Source organism: Mirounga leonina, unplaced genomic scaffold, assembly GCF_011800145.1.
Source record: "Mirounga leonina isolate KUSES-001 unplaced genomic scaffold, KU_Mleo_1.0 Mir_129, whole genome shotgun sequence".
In the NCBI taxonomy this organism is placed as follows: Eukaryota; Metazoa; Chordata; class Mammalia; order Carnivora; family Phocidae; genus Mirounga; species Mirounga leonina.
In genome coordinates, this window is record NW_023270323.1 from 11,904,048 (window position 1) to 11,921,745 (window position 17,698).

Here is a 17,698-nt window from a genome sequence, read left to right on the forward strand (position 1 = left end):
GTCTGGATGATCCATCCATTGATATAAGTTGAGTGTTAAAATCCCCCACTATTATTGTATTTCTACCTTTAGGTCCATTAGTATTTGCTTTACATATTTAGTGCTCCAATATTGCATATATATTTATACCTATTTTATCTTCTTGTTGGATTGACCCCTTTATCATTATATAATGTCTTTCTTCATCTTTTATTACGGCCTGTTTTAAAGTCTATTTTGTCGATAAAAGTATAGCTACCCCAGCTTTCTTTTTATTTCCATTTGCATGAAACATCATTTTCTATCCCTTCATTTTCAGTCTGTGTGCCTTACATTTGAAGTGAGTCTCTTATAGGCAGCATAAAAATCTTTCTTTTTAAGATTTTATTTATTTATTTGACAGAGAGAGAGAGCACAAGCAGGTGGAGGGGGAGAAGCAGGCTCCCCACTGAACAGAGAGCTCAACATAGGGCTTGATCCCAGGACAAACACTTAACCGACTGAGCCACCCAGGCGCCCTTAAGTGTGTCTTTTTTTAGATCCATTCCACCACTCTGACTTTTGATTGGAGAATTCAGTCCATTTACATTTGAAATAATTACTGATAGGTATGTGCTTATTGCCATTTTGTTTATTGTTTTCTGGCCATTTTTGTAGTTCTCTTTCTCTCTTTTCCCTGTGGCTTGATGAATTTCTTTAATGTTATGTTTAGATTCCTTTCTTATTTTCTTTTGTGTATTTACTTTAAGTTTTTGCTTTGTGGTTACCAGGAGGCTCACATATAACATCCTTTTTATATAGCAGTCTATTTTTAAGTTGATAGTAACTTAAATTTGAACACATTCCAAAACTACACTTTTACTCCCCTGACAATTTGTTTTTGATGTCACATTTTACATCTTTTTATTGTGTATGTCTCTTAATTATTGTAGTTTTAGTTAATTTTACTAATTTGTCTTTTAACTTTCTGAAGTAGCTTTAGAAGTGATTAATCTACTACATTTCCTGTATTCTTACCATTTCCAGTGAGATTTTCACTTTCATATGTTTTCTTGTTATTAATTTTTGCCATCTTTTTTCAGCTTAAAGAGGTCCCTTTACTATTTCTTGTAAGACCAGTTTGGTAGTAGTGAACTCCTTTAGTTTTTGCTTCTCTAAAAAACTCTTTATCTCTCCTTCAAATCTGAATAATAATCTTGCCAGGTAGCATATTTTTGGTTGAAAGTTGTTTGGTGTTTTTTTTTTTTTCTTTCAGCACTTTGGATATATTGTACCACTCTCTTCTGGCCTGAAAAGTTTCTGTTGAGAAATCTGCTGATTGCCTTATGGAGTTTCCCTTGTATGAAACAATTTGTTTTTCTCTTCATGCTTTTAAGATTCTCCCTTTACTTGTTGGCAATTTAATTATTATATTACTTGGTGTGGTGCTCTTTGGGTTCATTTTATTTGAAATTCTCTGGACTTCCTGGTCCTGGATGTCTGTTTCCCTCCCCAGGAAAGGGAAGTTTTCAGCCATTATTTCTTTAAATAAGTTTTCTGTCTCTTTCTCTCTCTTCTTCTGGACCCCTATAATGTGAATGTTATTCTGTTTGATATTGCCCCAGAGGTCCCTTAAATTATTTTCATTTATTTTTTTTTTATTTTTGCCCTTCTATCTGGATGAGTCTATTGCTTTGTCTTCCAAGTTGCTGGTCCATATTTCAACTTCATCCAGTCTGCTATTGAACCCCACCTAGGTTATTTTTCAGCTCAGTCATATTCTTCAGCTCTGTGATTTCTGTTTGGTACTTTCTTATGTTTTCTCTCTCTTTGTTAAAGTTCTCACTATGTTCATCCATTCTTTTCCCGAGTTCAGTGAGCATCTTTATGACCATTACTTTGAATTCTTTATCAGGTATATCCTATCTCTGTATCATTAGGTCTTTTTCTGAATTTTTATCTTGTTCTTTCATTTAGAACATATTTCTGTTGCCTCATTTTGTTTGACTCTCTGTGTTTCTATGTACTTGGCAAAACAGCTACCTCTTTCAGTCTTGATCCTTCTCATTCAACCTTGCGCTAGCTTTTGGTTGTCCCTTGAACCTTTGTGATTGTCTAAACTGCCTGATTTATTCTTGATATACCCCCATGTTTTCAGTCAGTGATCCAAGGGGAAGAATCTCATTTAGCACCTGATATCAGTCTGATTGGAAACCAAATCCTCAGGCAGCAGCTTTAGAGTGTGCAAATATATACAGTCCTGTGGGTCTGCAATTGTAATCCCTGTTAGTCTCCAGACTAGGAGATCTGGAGCTGTCCCCTGGGTGACAATTGCAATGGGGGCTCCAGAAGAGTATATGAGCTCCTTTCTGGGAAGTCATACTGAGCTATAGTAAGGTCAAGGGAGTATGCAAGGATGGTGTCTCCCTGCTTAAGCTCCCTAGGAGCACCTCCTAGACCTCCAAATGTGTGGGAAACCAGAAACATGTCCTTCAGGCTGAAGCTCCAGGCTAAGTAAATAGGCCTTTTTCATAGGAAGACTGGAGTTGTGTTTCAGTCTGCTGTCTGTGTTCCTCCCTGTGGGCGGTGGCCTGCCAAGAGCTGTCTTTCTGGTTGTTACAGTCCCATGGAGCTCTGGAATTCCAGTCCTCTTGGCCACCAGGGTCAGGTGATCAAGGGATATCCCCTGTGTAGATTGCACATGCCCCCTGGCTCTAGCAAGGCAGCTGAAGAGTATAGTAGGGGGGGTATGTCTGCCTGCTTCAGAAAAACAGGAAGAAAATGTCTTGTTTACACATGCCCGCAGGCTTCAGTGATACAGCAAGAGAGAGCCTTGTCAGCGCACGCACTGTCTTTAGGCAGAACATGGAAGGATGCCATGACTGCTTGTTCTTGTGCACCCCAGCCAGGGAACAGGGGAGAGTTGCAACTGCTTGTGCTCTCCAGTTTCAGCAAGTGCTCTAAGTTCTTACCCCAACCTGTTCCAGCCATGACGCCATGTCCAAGCCTACCTGCTTGTGCTAGCAGTTGGTGTGGAGAGTATAACAATGGCATCTGTCAGTGCCTCTGACTCCAGGGAGAATCTCAGCTGCCCCCAACCCTCCAGCCAATCACCTCAAAGCAGCAAATGAATTTCCCTCACATATATTCTTGGTATTTTTCAAACTGCCATTTATTCACTGGATCTTGGGGAGAGCAAGACCACACATGAGCCTTCCAATATGTGAACCTCAGTTTCCTATGGCACTTTGGGATCCCCAGACATCAGCCTCATTGGTTTTCCAAACCAGACATTCTGGGGGTTCATCTTTCTGGTGCACATCCCATGGGCCAGGGTGCCCAGTGTGGGACACCAACCCTTTGCTCCTCTGGGAGATGTGCCTATGTGGTGAGATCCCTCCTTATTAAGTGTTGCTGCACTGGGGGTGGGGTTTTGCAAGATCGTATCTGCCTCTCCTACCATTCTCGATGTGGTCCTTTTATCCTTTACTGTAGAGAACAGTTCATCTAGTTTTCAGATATTTTCCAGAGGAAAATGATCCTTATGTAGGTGTAGACTTGGAAGTCCATTGGAGGAAGTGAGTTCAGGGCCTTCCTACACTGCCATCTTGGACCCTGCTCAATCGTTGTATCTTTCTGTTACAATAGATAATCTTTTTCTTTTTTTTCCTCGGAGGTAGGAATAAAATTTCCATTTATTCCAAAATATTTCCCATTAGATTTTATTTAATGATTCTCAGTAATGACATTGTTGGTCCATCATCCATGGTGAATGAAAAAATAGCATAGTAGTGATTAATTCCTTTTGAAGATATTATAGTATCGCCTGTTTGTTCCCCCTGATAATAAGTAAGCAGTGAAGCAATCCAAAGAGAGGAAAGAAAGTATAAGAACCCAATAATAAATTTAAGGTAACTGAAACAGTAGAAATGAGACTCCATTTCAAACGTTAAGTACCAATATGCCAACATTTGCACTTGAAAAGCAAAATCCTTATTACACAAACACACAAAATTTTGTAGTGGCACATGCAAAAAAAAAAAAAATTGATGATAAACATCCCTTTTGTTTTATTCCTGTTCTAAAGAAAATAAAGCAAAATAAATGAATCATCTGTTTCAGATTGTCTGCCTCCCACGCCCAAGGTCCCCAGATACTCCCAATTTCCAATTTTTCCCAGTCACTATACTCAGGATTGTATGGGACATTCAAAATACACAAATTTGAGTTTTCATGAACAGAGGAACGGTCTGTGGATTTTATTTTTTTTTTTAAGATTATTTATTTATTTATTTGACAGAGAGAGACACAGCAAGAGAGGGAACACAAGCAGGGGGAGTGGGAGAGGGAGAAACAGGCTTCCTGTGGAGCAGGAAGCCTGATGCAGGGCTCGATCCCAGGACCCTGTGATCACGACCTGAGCCGAAGGCAGACACTTATCGACTGAGCCACCCAGGTGCCCCGACTTTAGAAACATGTCTGAGAATGGATGTGTGTTTGCTGCAGGAGAGGTGGATAAACTCACCAGTGACAAAAGGCAATAAAAAGGAAATTAAATTAAAGGCTGAAGATAGAGAGGACAAATTCATACAAGAATAGATCTTCAAGAGAGATAGTATACTATTAGCCTAAGTCATGATAAATAAAGATATCTCAAAGCTAGGTTGAGAAAGAGGGACAAGGAAGGGACAACCATATTCATGTCCAGAAAGGAATGTGCTGGAATTGTGGTGTCTGTGCACATAGTAGAGTCATGAACTGGAAGATGAGGAAGAGGAATATGCCATCCTATTTCTGTCCTTTCATCTTTGTCTTTGCTAACTTTATTTCCCTCAGCTATAAACCAAAAGACTAATAATAATCCCAAAAACTCCAAGGCTAACATTTTGGAATTCAGGTGTCCTTACTGATAAATTGCTGATAAATTTGTTGTAAAACTGGATTAAAAATTTTACTCAAGGACATTTTATTTATTGAAGTCTATCTCAGTTAGTATACCAAAGATCTAAGATGATTTCTGCCCTGTACAAGAAGAAATAGAGACCCAAAATGTCCTAAAAACATATCACAAAATTTTTAGTAGATTTTCAGATGTTTCTGGTACAGTCTGTTAACTTCTTGAGAAAAATGCTGCTTTGGCTCTATTTTTCAATCATTAAAGATCTATTAGCTTCCTTTCGCTAGTGTCCTCATTTTCTGTGGCAGTTTTATTTAAAGGAAAATAAAACAATCCCAATGAGTATGAACTGAGAGATGTAGGAAAACTTTCATATGTTCTACAATTTTCCCTTAAAGAAAGATAATGAGAAATTCCTCTGCTTTCTCCATTTCCCATCTCTCCTCCTTCATAAAATTTTTTTCTTTTTAATAATTTTTTTTTGAAGATTTTATTTATTTGACAGAGAGAGACACAGTGAGAGAGGGAACACAAGCAGGGGGAGTGGGAGAGGGAGAAGCAGACTTCCCGTTGAGCAGGGAGCCCGATGCGGGGCTTGATCCCAGGATCCTGGGATCATGACCTGAGCCAAAGGCAGACGCTTAATGACTGAGCCACCCAGGCGCCCCAAAATTTTTTTCTTTTTGTCTTATTTTCTATTACATTTTGAAAGTTGTTCATAAATACAATGATCTCCTAAATAGGGTTCCCACTCCCCACGTGGTATAAAAGACATACAGCAGAATGCAGAAAATATAAACATATATTGTAATGTAGAAAGGAAATTAAAATTACTAATATTTAATAAACAAATTAATACTGGTCCATCCTAAACACACATTATCCCCCTTTAGCAATTAGTCTCATTTTACCTAGGGTAAAAAATGTTTGAAAGGAAAAGGGAAGTTTCACAGTTTGAAGGGGATTGACAGAGGCACCCTAAATTCTTTCCTCTGAAAACATTATAGTTCATTTTGCTGCTCTAGGAGATTTGTAGCATTTATCTGCAGTAGAATCTTTATTATACCATCTGTATTAGTATTGCTGCCACAACAAACCTCCACAAACTTAACTACTTAAAAACACAAATTTATTATCTGACAGTTCTGCAGGTCCGAAGTCCTTACATGGGCCTCACCAAGCTAAAGTCAAGATTTTAGCAGACTCGCTCCTTTCTGGAGGTGCTAGAAAAGAATCTGTTTTCATGCTCATTTGGGTTTCTTGGGAGATTCCAATTCCTTGTGGTTTCATGACTCTAATGCAGCCTCTATATTCTTGTTGATGGGCAGCTGATAGCCATTCCCACCTTCTGGAAGATAGCCCATTCCTTGACTCATGACCTTCTTCCTCTATCTTCAAAGCTAGCAACAATAAAGCAAGTCTTTCTCATGTTTTAAATCTCTTATCTCTTCTTTCCCATTGCATCTTTCTGACCCACTCTTCTGCCTTTCATGCGATTAGATTGATCTCTCCTGGATATCTCAGAATAAACTCCCCATTTTAAGGCCCTTAACCTTAATCACATCCACAGAGTCCCTCTTGCCACATAAAATAATACAGTCAAGGACTCTGGAGGGTTAGAGTCTAGACATCTTTGGGGGACCATTGTTCTGCCTACCATGCCATGAAATTATTTTGTGCCACGAAGAGGTTCACCTCATACCTGCACCATAACTAATAAATAAAGAAAAACCAAAAATAAGAATTTCTTTACCTGTTTAAATATCTTTGAAATGAAATGTTTGGTCCATTGTTAAAAATATTAAACTGTTCCATTTTTTAGTAGCAAAAGCAACTACTGATTGACATTAGATAATTATTAAGTAAATTTCAATAAAGGCTTTGGTATATTTGATAAATCAGGTTTAAAAGCTAGTATATTATTTAGAAGGGCACCAACCATGCATTGCTGCCATTTGCATTGACTAAGCATTGAGAGTGAACTTAAAACCAGTTATCAAGGGGGAGGAGCAAGATGGCGGAGGAGTAGGAGACCTAAATTTTGTCTGGTCCCAGGAATTCATCTAGATAGGGATCAAACCATTCTGAACAACTACGAACTCAACAGGAGATCGAAGAAAAAATAGCAGCAACTCTCTGAACAGAAAAGCGACCACTTTCTGGAAGGCAGGACGTGCGGAGAAGTGAATCAGAGGTGATATTCAGGAGGATAGACAGCGGGGGAGGGGGCCTCCGTTGACCACTTCTGGCAAGTGATAGAGCCACGGAGCACAAAATCTGAACTTTTAGAAGTCGGCTCCACTGAGGGACATCGCTCCAGTGGCTAAGTGGGAGGTGGAACCCTCGCTGGGACAGTGTGGTCTCAGGACCCTCGGGGTCACAGAAAGACCAGGGGTGCCTGAGTGTGGCAGAGCTCCCAGGTATTGGAGCAGAGAAGCAGGCTGCAGAGACAGAGCCAAGGAGTGGGCTCTGAGCTTGGGGTTGCCATAAACCATGATCTGCAGCACAGTCGGGCCACTGCTCTTCCAGCAGGGACCCAACAAGTGGCAGATCCGGGGAGACTCCCTTCCTCCCCAGGGAGGAGCAGCACGGGACTGCACCACAGGGATCTGCTGGGTTTGGAGACTCCACACGGGGTCATATGCCAGAGACAGAAATGCTCAGTCACAGGCCGGGTGAGCACGGAGTGCAGCCAGAGACTGGGGAGATGGGAGTGACTGACTGCTTTTCTCTGGGGGATCACTGAGGAGTGGGGCTCCGAGTTCTCAGCTCCTCTGAGGCGGAGATTGGGAGGCTGCCATTTTCACTCCCATCCTCCAAAGCTGTACAGAAAGCTTGCAGGGAACAAAAGCTCCCGAGAGCAAACGCATGCAGATTACTTAGCCCAGACTGGCAAGGGCAGGGCAATTCTGCCTCCAGCAAAGACATTTGGGAACCACGGCAACAGGCCCCTCCCCCAGAAGATCAGCAAGAACAGCCAGCCAAGACCAAGTTTACCGATCAATGAGAATGGCAGAACTCCAGCACTAGGGGAATACTGCACATAGAATTCATGGCTTTATGTCCACAATAGCCAAACTGTGGAAAGAACCAAGATGTCCATCAACAGATGAATGGATAAAGAAGACGTGGTATACATATACAATGGAATATTATGCAGCTATCAAAAAGAATGAAATCTTGCCATTTGCCATGACGTGGACGAAACTGGAGGGTATTATGCTGAGTGAAATCAGTCAATCAGAGAAAGACATGTATCATATGACCTCAATGATATGAGGAATTCTTAATCTCAGGAAACAAACTGAGGGTTGCTGGAGTGGTGGGGGGTGGGAAGGATGGGGTGGCTGGGTGATAGACATTGGGGAGGGTATGTGCTATGGTGAGCGCTGTGAATTGTGTAAGACTTTTGAATCACAGGTCTGCACCTCTGATGCAAATAATACATTATATGTTAAAAAAAAAAAAAGAAGAAGAAGAAGAAGATAGCAGGAGGGGAAGAATGAAGGGGAGGAAATCAGAGGGGGAGACGAACCATGAAAGACTATGGACTCTGAAAAACAAACTGAGGGTTCTAGAAGGGAGGGGGGAGGGAGGAAGGGTTAGCCTGCTGAGGGGTATTAAAGAGGGCACATTCTGCATGGAGCACTGGGTGTTATATGCAAACAATGAATGAATCATGGAACACTACATCAAAAACTAATGATGTAATGTATGGTGATTAATGTATGTATGTTAATACATAAAAAAAAAAATAAAAGAATTCATGGCTTTTTCCCCCTGATTCTTTAGTCTTTCAAAGTTAATTTTTTTAATTCTTTTTTCTTTTCTTTTTTTTTTTGAATTTTTCTTTTTCCCTTTTTCAGCCAACATCTTATCAATCCATTTTTTAAAAATCTTTTTTATTTTTCATTTTTAGAGTCATATTCTATCCCTTCATAGTAGTTACCTTTATTTTTAGTATATATATATATATATATATAAGTTGTTATCTCTTTAAAATTTTGAGATACAGTTTCTTCTAACAGACCAAAATATACCCTAAATCTCTAGTGTATGTCTTTGTTCTCATCTACTGCCTGATCACATTCTCTCCATTTTTTTTTCTTAATTCCTCTTCTTTCTTTTTTCAACCAACTTCTTATCTTATCAATTCCTTTTCAAAACTATTTTATAATTTTCATCTTTACAATCATATTCCATCCCTTCATCGTATTTACCCTTATTTTTGTACATATATAAGTTTTTCTTTCTTTAAAATTTTGGGAGGCACTTTCTTCTAACAGACCAAAATACACCCAAAATCTAGTGTGTGGCACTGATCTATGCACCAACCTGATCATATTTGATCATATTCTTTTTTTTAACCTTTTTCTTTTTTTTTTCTTTTTTCTTTCTTTCTCTTTCTTTTCCCCTGGTTTCAGGTCTCTTCTGATTTGTTTCGTGTATATTTTTCTGTGGTCATTGTTACCCTGTTAGCATTTTGTTCTCTCATTCATCTGTTCTCCTCTGGACAAAATGACAAGATGGAAAAAAATCACATCAAAAAAAGAATAGGAGCCAGTACAGACTGCCAGGGACCTAATCAATATGGACATTAGTAAGATGTTGGAACTAGAGTTCAGAATGACGATTTTAAAGATACTAGCTGGGCTTGAAAAAAGCATGGACGTTACTAGAGAAACCCTTTCTGGAGAAATGAACTAAAATCTAACCAAGTCGAAATCAAAAAGGCTATTAATGATGTGCAATCAAAAATGGAGGCTCTAACTTCTAGGATAAATGAGGCAGAAGAGAGAATTAGTGATATGCAGGACCAAATGATGGAAAATAAAGAAGCTGAGAAAAAGAGAAATAAATAACTACTGGATAACAAGGGCAGAATTCGAGAGATAAGTGATACCATGAGATGAAACAATATTAGAATAATTGGGATCCCAGAAGAAGAAGAAGAAAGAGAGAGAGGGGCAGAAGGTATATTGGAGCAAATTATAGCAGAGAACTTCCCTAGTTTGGGGAAGGAAACAGGCATCAAAACCCAGGAGGCACAGAGAACCCCCCTCAAAATCAGTAAAAATAGGTCAACACCCTGACATCTAATAGTAAAACTTACGAGTCTCAGAGACAAAGAGAAAATCCTGAAAGCAGCTCGGGACAAGATATCTGTAACCTACAACAGTAGAAACATTAGATTGGCAACAGACCTATCCACAGAGACCTGGCAGGCCAGAAAGGAATGGCAGGATATATTCAGAGCACTAAATGAGAAAAATATGCAGCCAAGAATACTATATCCAGCTAGGCTGTCATTGAAAATAGAAGGAGAAATAAAAAGCTTCCAGGACAAACAAAAACTAAAGGAATTTGCAAACACGAAACCAGCCCTACAAGAAATATTGAAAGGGGTCCTCTAAGCAAAGAGAGAGCCTAAAACCAACACAGACCAGAAAGGAACACAGACAATATACAGTAACAGTCACCTTACAGGCAATACAGTGGCACTAAATTCCTATCTTTCAATAGTTACCCTGAATGTAAATGGGCTATATGCCCCAATCAAAAGATGCAGGGTACCAGATTGGATAAAAAAACAAGACCCATTGATATGCTGTCTGCAAGAGACTCATTTTAGACCCAAAGACACCCCCAGATTGAAAGTGAGGGGGTGGAAAACCATTTACCATGCTAATGGACACCAAAAGAAAGCTGGGATGGCAATCCTTATATCAGACAAATTAGATTTCAAACCAAAGACTATAATAAGAGATGAGGAAGGACACTATATCCTACTTAAAGGGTCTATCCAACAAGAAGATCTAACAATTGTAAATATCTATGCCCCTAATGGGCCCGGCCAGTTATATAAGCCAGTTAATAACAAAAGCAAAGAAACACATCGACAACAATATAAAAATAGTAGGGGATTTTAACACCCCCCTCACTGAAATGGACAGATCATCTAAGCAAAAGATCAACAAGGAAATAAAGACTTTAAATGACACACTGGACCAAATGGACTTCACAGACATATTCAGAACATTCCATCCCAAAGCAACAGAATACACATTCTTCTCTAGTGCCCATGGAATATACTCCAGAATAGATCACATCCTAGGTCACAAATCAGGTCTCACCTGGTACCAAAAGATTGGGATCATTCCCTGCATATTTTCAGACCATAATGCTTTGAAACTAGAACTCAGTCACAAGAGGAAAGTCGGAAAGAACTCAAATACATGGAGGCTAAAGAGCAACCTACTAAAGAACGAACGGGCCAACCAGGAAATTAAAGAAGAATTTAAAAAATTCATGGAAACCAATGAAAATGAAAACAGAACTGTTCAAAATCTTTGGCATGAAGCAAAGGCAGTCCTAAGAGGAAAGTATATAGCAAAGAAGCCTTTCTCAAGAAACAAGAAAGGTCTCAAATACACAACCTACGGGCGCCTGGGTGGCTCAGTCACTAGGCGTCTGCCTTCCACTCAGATAATGATCCCAGAGTCCTGGGATCGAGCCCCATGTCGGGCTCTCTGCTCAGTGGAAAGCCTGCTTCTCCCTCTCCCACTCCCCCTGCTTGTGTTCCCTCTCTCACTGTGTCTCTCTCTGTCAAATAAATCAATAAAATCTTTAAAGAAAAAAAATACACAACCTAACCCTACACCTAAAGGAGCTGGAGAAAGAACAGCAAATAAAGCCTAAACCCAGCAGGAGAAGAGAAGTAATAAAGATCAGAGCAGAAATCAGTAAAATAGAAACCAAAAGAACAGTAGAACAGATCAATGAAACTAGGACCTGGTTCTCTGAAAGAATTAATAAGATTGATAAACCCCTGGCCAGACTTATCAAAAAGAAAAGAGAAAGGACCCAAATAAATAAAATCATGAATGAAAGGAGAGAGATCACAACCAACACCAAAGAAATACAAACAACTATAAGAACATATTATGAGCAACTCTATGCCAGCAAATTAGATAATCTGGAAGAAATGGACGCATTCCTAGAGATGTATCAACTACCAAAACTGAACCAGGAAGAAATAGAAAACCTGAACAGACCTATAACCACTAAGGAAATTGAGGCAGTTATCAAAACTTCTTCTTCTCAGGGGAATTCTACCAAACATTTAAAGAAGATTTAATACCTATTCTTCTGAAACTGTTCCAAAAAATAGAAATGTGGAAGGAAAACTTTCAAACTCGTTTTATGAGGCCACCATTACCTTGATCCCAAAACCAGACAAAGACCCCATCAAAAAGGAAAATTACAGACCAATATCCTTGATGAACATGGATGCAAAAATTCTCACCAAAATACTAGCCAATAGGATCCAATAGTACATTAAAAGGATTATTCACCATGACCAAGTGGGATTTATCCCTGGGCTCCAGTGTTCAACAGCCGCAAATCAATCAATGTGATACAATACATTAATAAAAGAAAGAACAGGAACCATATGATCCTCTCAAAAGATGCAGAAAAAGCATTTGACAAAGTACAGCATCCTTTCTTGATCGAAACTCTTCAGAGCATAGAGATACAGGGTACATACCTCAATGTCATAAAAGCCATCTATGAAAAACCTACAGCGAATATCATTCTGAATGGGGAAAAATTGAGAGCTTTCCCCCTAAGGTCAGGAACACGGCAGGGATGTCCTCTATCAGCACTGCTATTCAACATAGTATTAGAAGTCCTAGCCACAGCAATCAGACAACAAAAAGAAATAAAACGCATCCAAATCGGCAAAGAAGAAGTCAAACTCTCACTCTTTGCAGATGATATGATACTTTATGTGGAAAACCCAAAAGACTCCACCCCAAAACTGCTAGAACTCATACAGGAATTCAGTGAAGTGGCAGGATATAAAATCAATGCACAGAAGTCAGTGGCATTCCTATACACCAACAACAAGACAGAAGACAGAGAAATTAAGGAGTCGATCCCTTTTACAATTGCACCCAAAACCATAAGATACCTAGGAATAAATCTAACCAAAGAGGCAAAGAATCTGTACTCAGAAAACTATAAAATACTCATGAAAGAAATTGAGGAAGACACAAAGAAATGGAAAAACGTTCCATGCTCATGGATTGGAAGAACAAATATTGTGAAGATGTCAATGCTACCTAGAGCAATCTACACATTTGATGCAATCCCTATCAAAATACCATCCACTTTTTTCAAAGAAATGGAACAAATAATCCTAAAATTTGTATGGAACCAGAAAAGACCCCAAATAGCCAGAGGAATGTTGAAAAAGAAAAGCAAAGCTGGTGGCATCACAATTCCGGACTTCAAGCTCTATTACAAAGCTGTCATCATCAAGACAGTATGGTACTGGCACAAAGACAGACACATAGATCAATGGAACAGAATAGAGAGCCCAGAAATGGACCCTCAAATCTATGGTCAACTAATCTTCGACAAAGCAGGAAAGAATGTCCAATGGAAAAAAGACAGTCTCTTCAACAAATGGTGTTGGGAAAATTGGACAGCCATATGCAGAAGAATGAAACTGGACCATTTCCTTACACCACACAAAAATAGACTCAAAATGGTTGAAAGACCTAAATGTGAGACAGGAGTCCATCAAAATCCTAAAGGAGATCACAGGCAGCAACCTCTTTGACCTCAGCCGCAGCAACTTCTTCCTAGAAACATCACCAAAGGCAAGGGAAGCAAGGGCAAAAATGAACTATTGGGACTTCATCAAGATAAAAAGCTTTTGCACAGCAAAAGAAACAGTCAACAAAACCAAAAGACAACCAACAGAATGGGAGAAGATATTTGCAAATGATATGTCAGATAAAGGGCTAGTATCCAAAACCTATAAAGAACTTATCAAACTCAACACCCAAAGAACAAATGATCCAATCAAGAAATGGGCAGAAGACATGAACAAACGTTTCTCCAAAGAAGACATCCAAATGGCCAACAGACACATGAAAAAGTGCTCAACATCACTTGGCATCAGGGAAATCCAAATCAAAACCTCAATGAGATACCACCTCACACCAGTCAGAATGGCTAAAATTAACAAGTCAGGAAATGACAGATGATCACAGGGATGTGGAGAAAGGGGAACCTTCCTACACTGTTGGTGGGAATGCAAGCTGGTGCAGCCACTCTGGAAAACAGTATGGAGGTTCCTCAAAAAGTCGAAAATAGAGCTATCATACGATCCAGCAATTGCACTACTGGGTATTTACCCCAAAGATACAAATGTAGGAATCCAAAGGGGTACGTACACCCCGATGTTTATAGCAGCAATATCCACAATAGCCAAGCTGTGGAAACAGCCCAGATGTCCATCGACAGATGAATGGATAAAGAAGATGTGGTATACATATATAATGGAATATTATTCAGCCATCAAAGGGAATGTAATCTTGCCATTTGTAACGATGTGGATGGAACTGGAGGGTATTATGCTGAGTGAAATAAGCCAATTAGAGAAAGACATGTATCACATGACCTCATTGATATGAGGAATTCCTAATCTCAGGAAACAAACTGAGGGTTGCTGGAGTGGTGGGGGATGGGAGAGATGGGCTGGCTGGGTGATAGACATTGGGGAGGGTATGTGCTATGGTGAGCACTGTGAATTGTGCAAGACTGTTGAATCACAGACCTATACCTCTGAAACAAATAATACATTATATGTTAAAAAAAAAAAAGAAGAAAATAGCAGGAGGGGAAGAATGAAGGGGGGGAAATCGGAGGGGGAGATGAACCATGAGAGACTATGGACTCTGAGAAACAAACTGAGGGTTCTAGAGGGGTGAGGGTTTGGGGATGGGTTAGCCTGGTGATGGGTATTAAAGAGGGCACGTTCTTCATGGAGCACTGGGTGTTATACGCAAACAATGAATCATGGAACACTACATCAAAAACTAATGATGTAATGTATGGTGGTTAACATAACATAATAACAAAAAAAAGTTGTAATGTGTGGTAATTAACATAACATAATAAAGTTTTTTAAAAAACAGTTATCAAAATGAAGTGAACCTTTAAAATTTATGTCCACACAAAAACCTGTACATGGATATTGAAAGCATCAAGATATTTATTTATAATTACTAAAACCTGGAATGAACCAAAATGTCCTAAAGTAGGTGAATGGATAAACTGTGGCATTACTAGACAATGAAATATTCAGTGATAAAAAGTAATGAGCTATCAATCTATGAAAAGACGTGCAAGAACCTTAAGTGCATATTACTAAGTGAAAAAAGCCAACTAAAAAGGCTACATTATATCCAACAATATAGCATACTGGAAAAGGCAAATCTATGGAAACAATAATGGGGCACCTGGGTGGCTCAGTCAGTTAAGTGTCTGCCTTGAGCTTGGGTCATGATCTCCATGTCCTGGAATAGAGTCCTGCCTCAGGCTCCCTGGTGAGCGGGAAGTCTGCTTCTCCTTCTCCCTCTGCTCCTCCCCACTGCTCTTGTTCTCTCTCCCCACCCCCTCTCATAAATAAATAAATAAATAAATAAATAAATAAATAAATAAATAAATAAAAGTAATCTTTAAAATCTATGGAAACAGTAAAAAGATCAATGGTTGGGGCGCCTGGGTGGCTCAGTTGGTTAAGCGACTGCCTTCGGCTCAGGTCATGATCCCGGAGTCCCGGGATCGAGTCCCGCATCGGGCTACCTGCTAGGCAGGGAGTCTGCTTCTCCCTCTCCCGCCCCCCCCTCTTGTGCTCTTTCTCTCTCTCACTCTCTCTCTCAAATAAATAAATAAAATCTTTAAAAAAAAAAAGATCAATGGTTGCCAGGATTTGGGAGTAAGAGGAGGGATGAACATGTCGAGTATAGAGGATTTTTAGGGCAGTAGAAATACTCTGTATGATACTATAATAATGGATACATATCATTTTACATTTGTCTAAATCCACAGAAAGTACAACACCAAGAATAAATCGTAAGGTAAACTCTGGGCTTTGGTAATTATGATGTATCAATGTAGGTTCATCATTTATAATAAATGTACCACTTTTGTGGGGGATGTTGATGATGGGGGAGGCTATGCATGTGTGGAGGTAGGAGGAATATAGAGGAATACAGAAAACCTCTGTACCTTCCTCTCAATATTGCTGTGAACCATTTTGCTCTAAAAAAAACTCTTAGAAAGACAAAAAATGAAATGAACCAGACTTTAAACTTTTTTATGAAATATAAAATGAAAGTTTAAAAAAATAATGAGCACTACTACTACCACATTGCTATCATCAAATTACATTGTATCAAATGAATGAAAAAAAGTTGTAAATAAAATGTTTTTAAATAATGTTTATTTCACCTTAGGTCATCCTTTAAAAGTGTTCATGTTTCTAAATGGACATTACTAATGTAGCAGTAATTTATTAATAAATAAATATATTGAACTAAGTAAATATCTTCTATAAGTAAATATACAGATTTATGATGCAGGTGCTAAATTTTCACTTATAGGTATGAGTCATCAAGTTGAAAATTATTATGCTAATAAGTTCATACTAAATACATTTGGTGGTTACACTGCAAGTTAAAACTACATAAAATAAATGCTTATCAATTTGATATCATCACTTTTGCAAGAATTTTATGACAGGTAATCAGGTTTTGATTTGTCATCATTTCAAATTGCCACTCAAAAATGTCATAAACTAATGGTTACTAAGGGAGCCCAGAATCTTTCCATTTTGGAAACATACAACAGACATTTTTAAATACCACTTTTTCTAAAAGGTAACTGAATTTTAAATATTGATCTTTAAAAGTGACAGGAACATTTGAGATATCATTTATACTTCCTTAGAGTGCAGGGAATTCTATTTGCTTGTTATCTTAACACATATCCCCTCATTTCTTGCTGTGAAAACATCCAAATACAATTTTCTAAATGTATTAGCAACAGCTAGAAAACCTCTGGTTTTGTTTCTCCATGGTTGTTGTGTAATGGACATTTTTGGTGAGTAGAAAGACTAGTCACCAGCAAAAGTTGTACATGTTTTTAGTAAATGGGTAATGAATTACAAATAATGCTCGAAATTTTATTTTTCTTTGATAGAAAGTATTCTTCCCATCTCAAATCATGCTATTTATTTATGTTTGTGTGTGTATTTGTGGCTAGTTGACATACACAGCATTATTCCTTTTAAAAATGCAAGTGAAATAAGTCAGAGAAAGATAAATACCATATGATTCTACTCACATGTGGAATCTAAAAAGCAAAACAAAGAAACAAACAACCACAAACCAGATTCTTAAATACAGAGAACAAACGGGTAGTTGTCAGAGGGGAGAGGTGGGTGGGGGGAATGGGTGAAATAGATAAAGGGGATTAAAAGTACAAACTTCCAGTTATAAAATAAAGAAGTCACAGAGATGAAAAGTACAACATAGGAAATAGGGTGAATAGATTGTAATAACATTTGGTGACGGATGGTAACTACACTTATCACGATGAGCAGAGTAATGTACAGAATTGTTGAATATGTTGTAGACCTGAAACTAATAAAACACTGTATGCTAATTATACTTAAATAAATAAATAAATAAATATATATATTCCACTTACCAAACTATTCCCTGAGCCCCAGAGCCAATAGGCTTCAAATTCTGGTAGCGCTTGAGAACTGTGAAGGTTGAGTCTCCGACTTCCACACTATAGAATTGGTTGTCAACTTTGCTTTTGCTCATGTTGTAATGTTTGGCAATATATGACACATCCACTTGTTTATCGAATCCCTGCAAAAAGAACAACAAAAACATGAGAAAGCAAACAACCAGAATGATAGCAAGATATAGAAAAGCCTGTTCTTTTAATGATTACTAATTCATAGTCATCTAT

General features: G+C 38.6%; 1 protein-coding gene across 2 annotated transcripts in view; it reads right to left on the bottom strand.

Annotated features, from left to right (window-relative positions):
• LOC118010368 (mitogen-activated protein kinase 10) overlaps positions 1 to 17,698 on the bottom strand; it is an 89,532-nt gene extending 71,834 nt beyond the window's left edge. For both annotated transcript variants that reach the window (XM_035004593.1, XM_035004592.1), the window contains exon 1: positions 17,426 to 17,698. In XM_035004593.1, the coding sequence (XP_034860484.1) occupies positions 17,426 to 17,619 (194 nt within the window). In that variant the 5' untranslated portion in view covers positions 17,620 to 17,698. The remainder of the gene's footprint in view (positions 1 to 17,425) is intronic.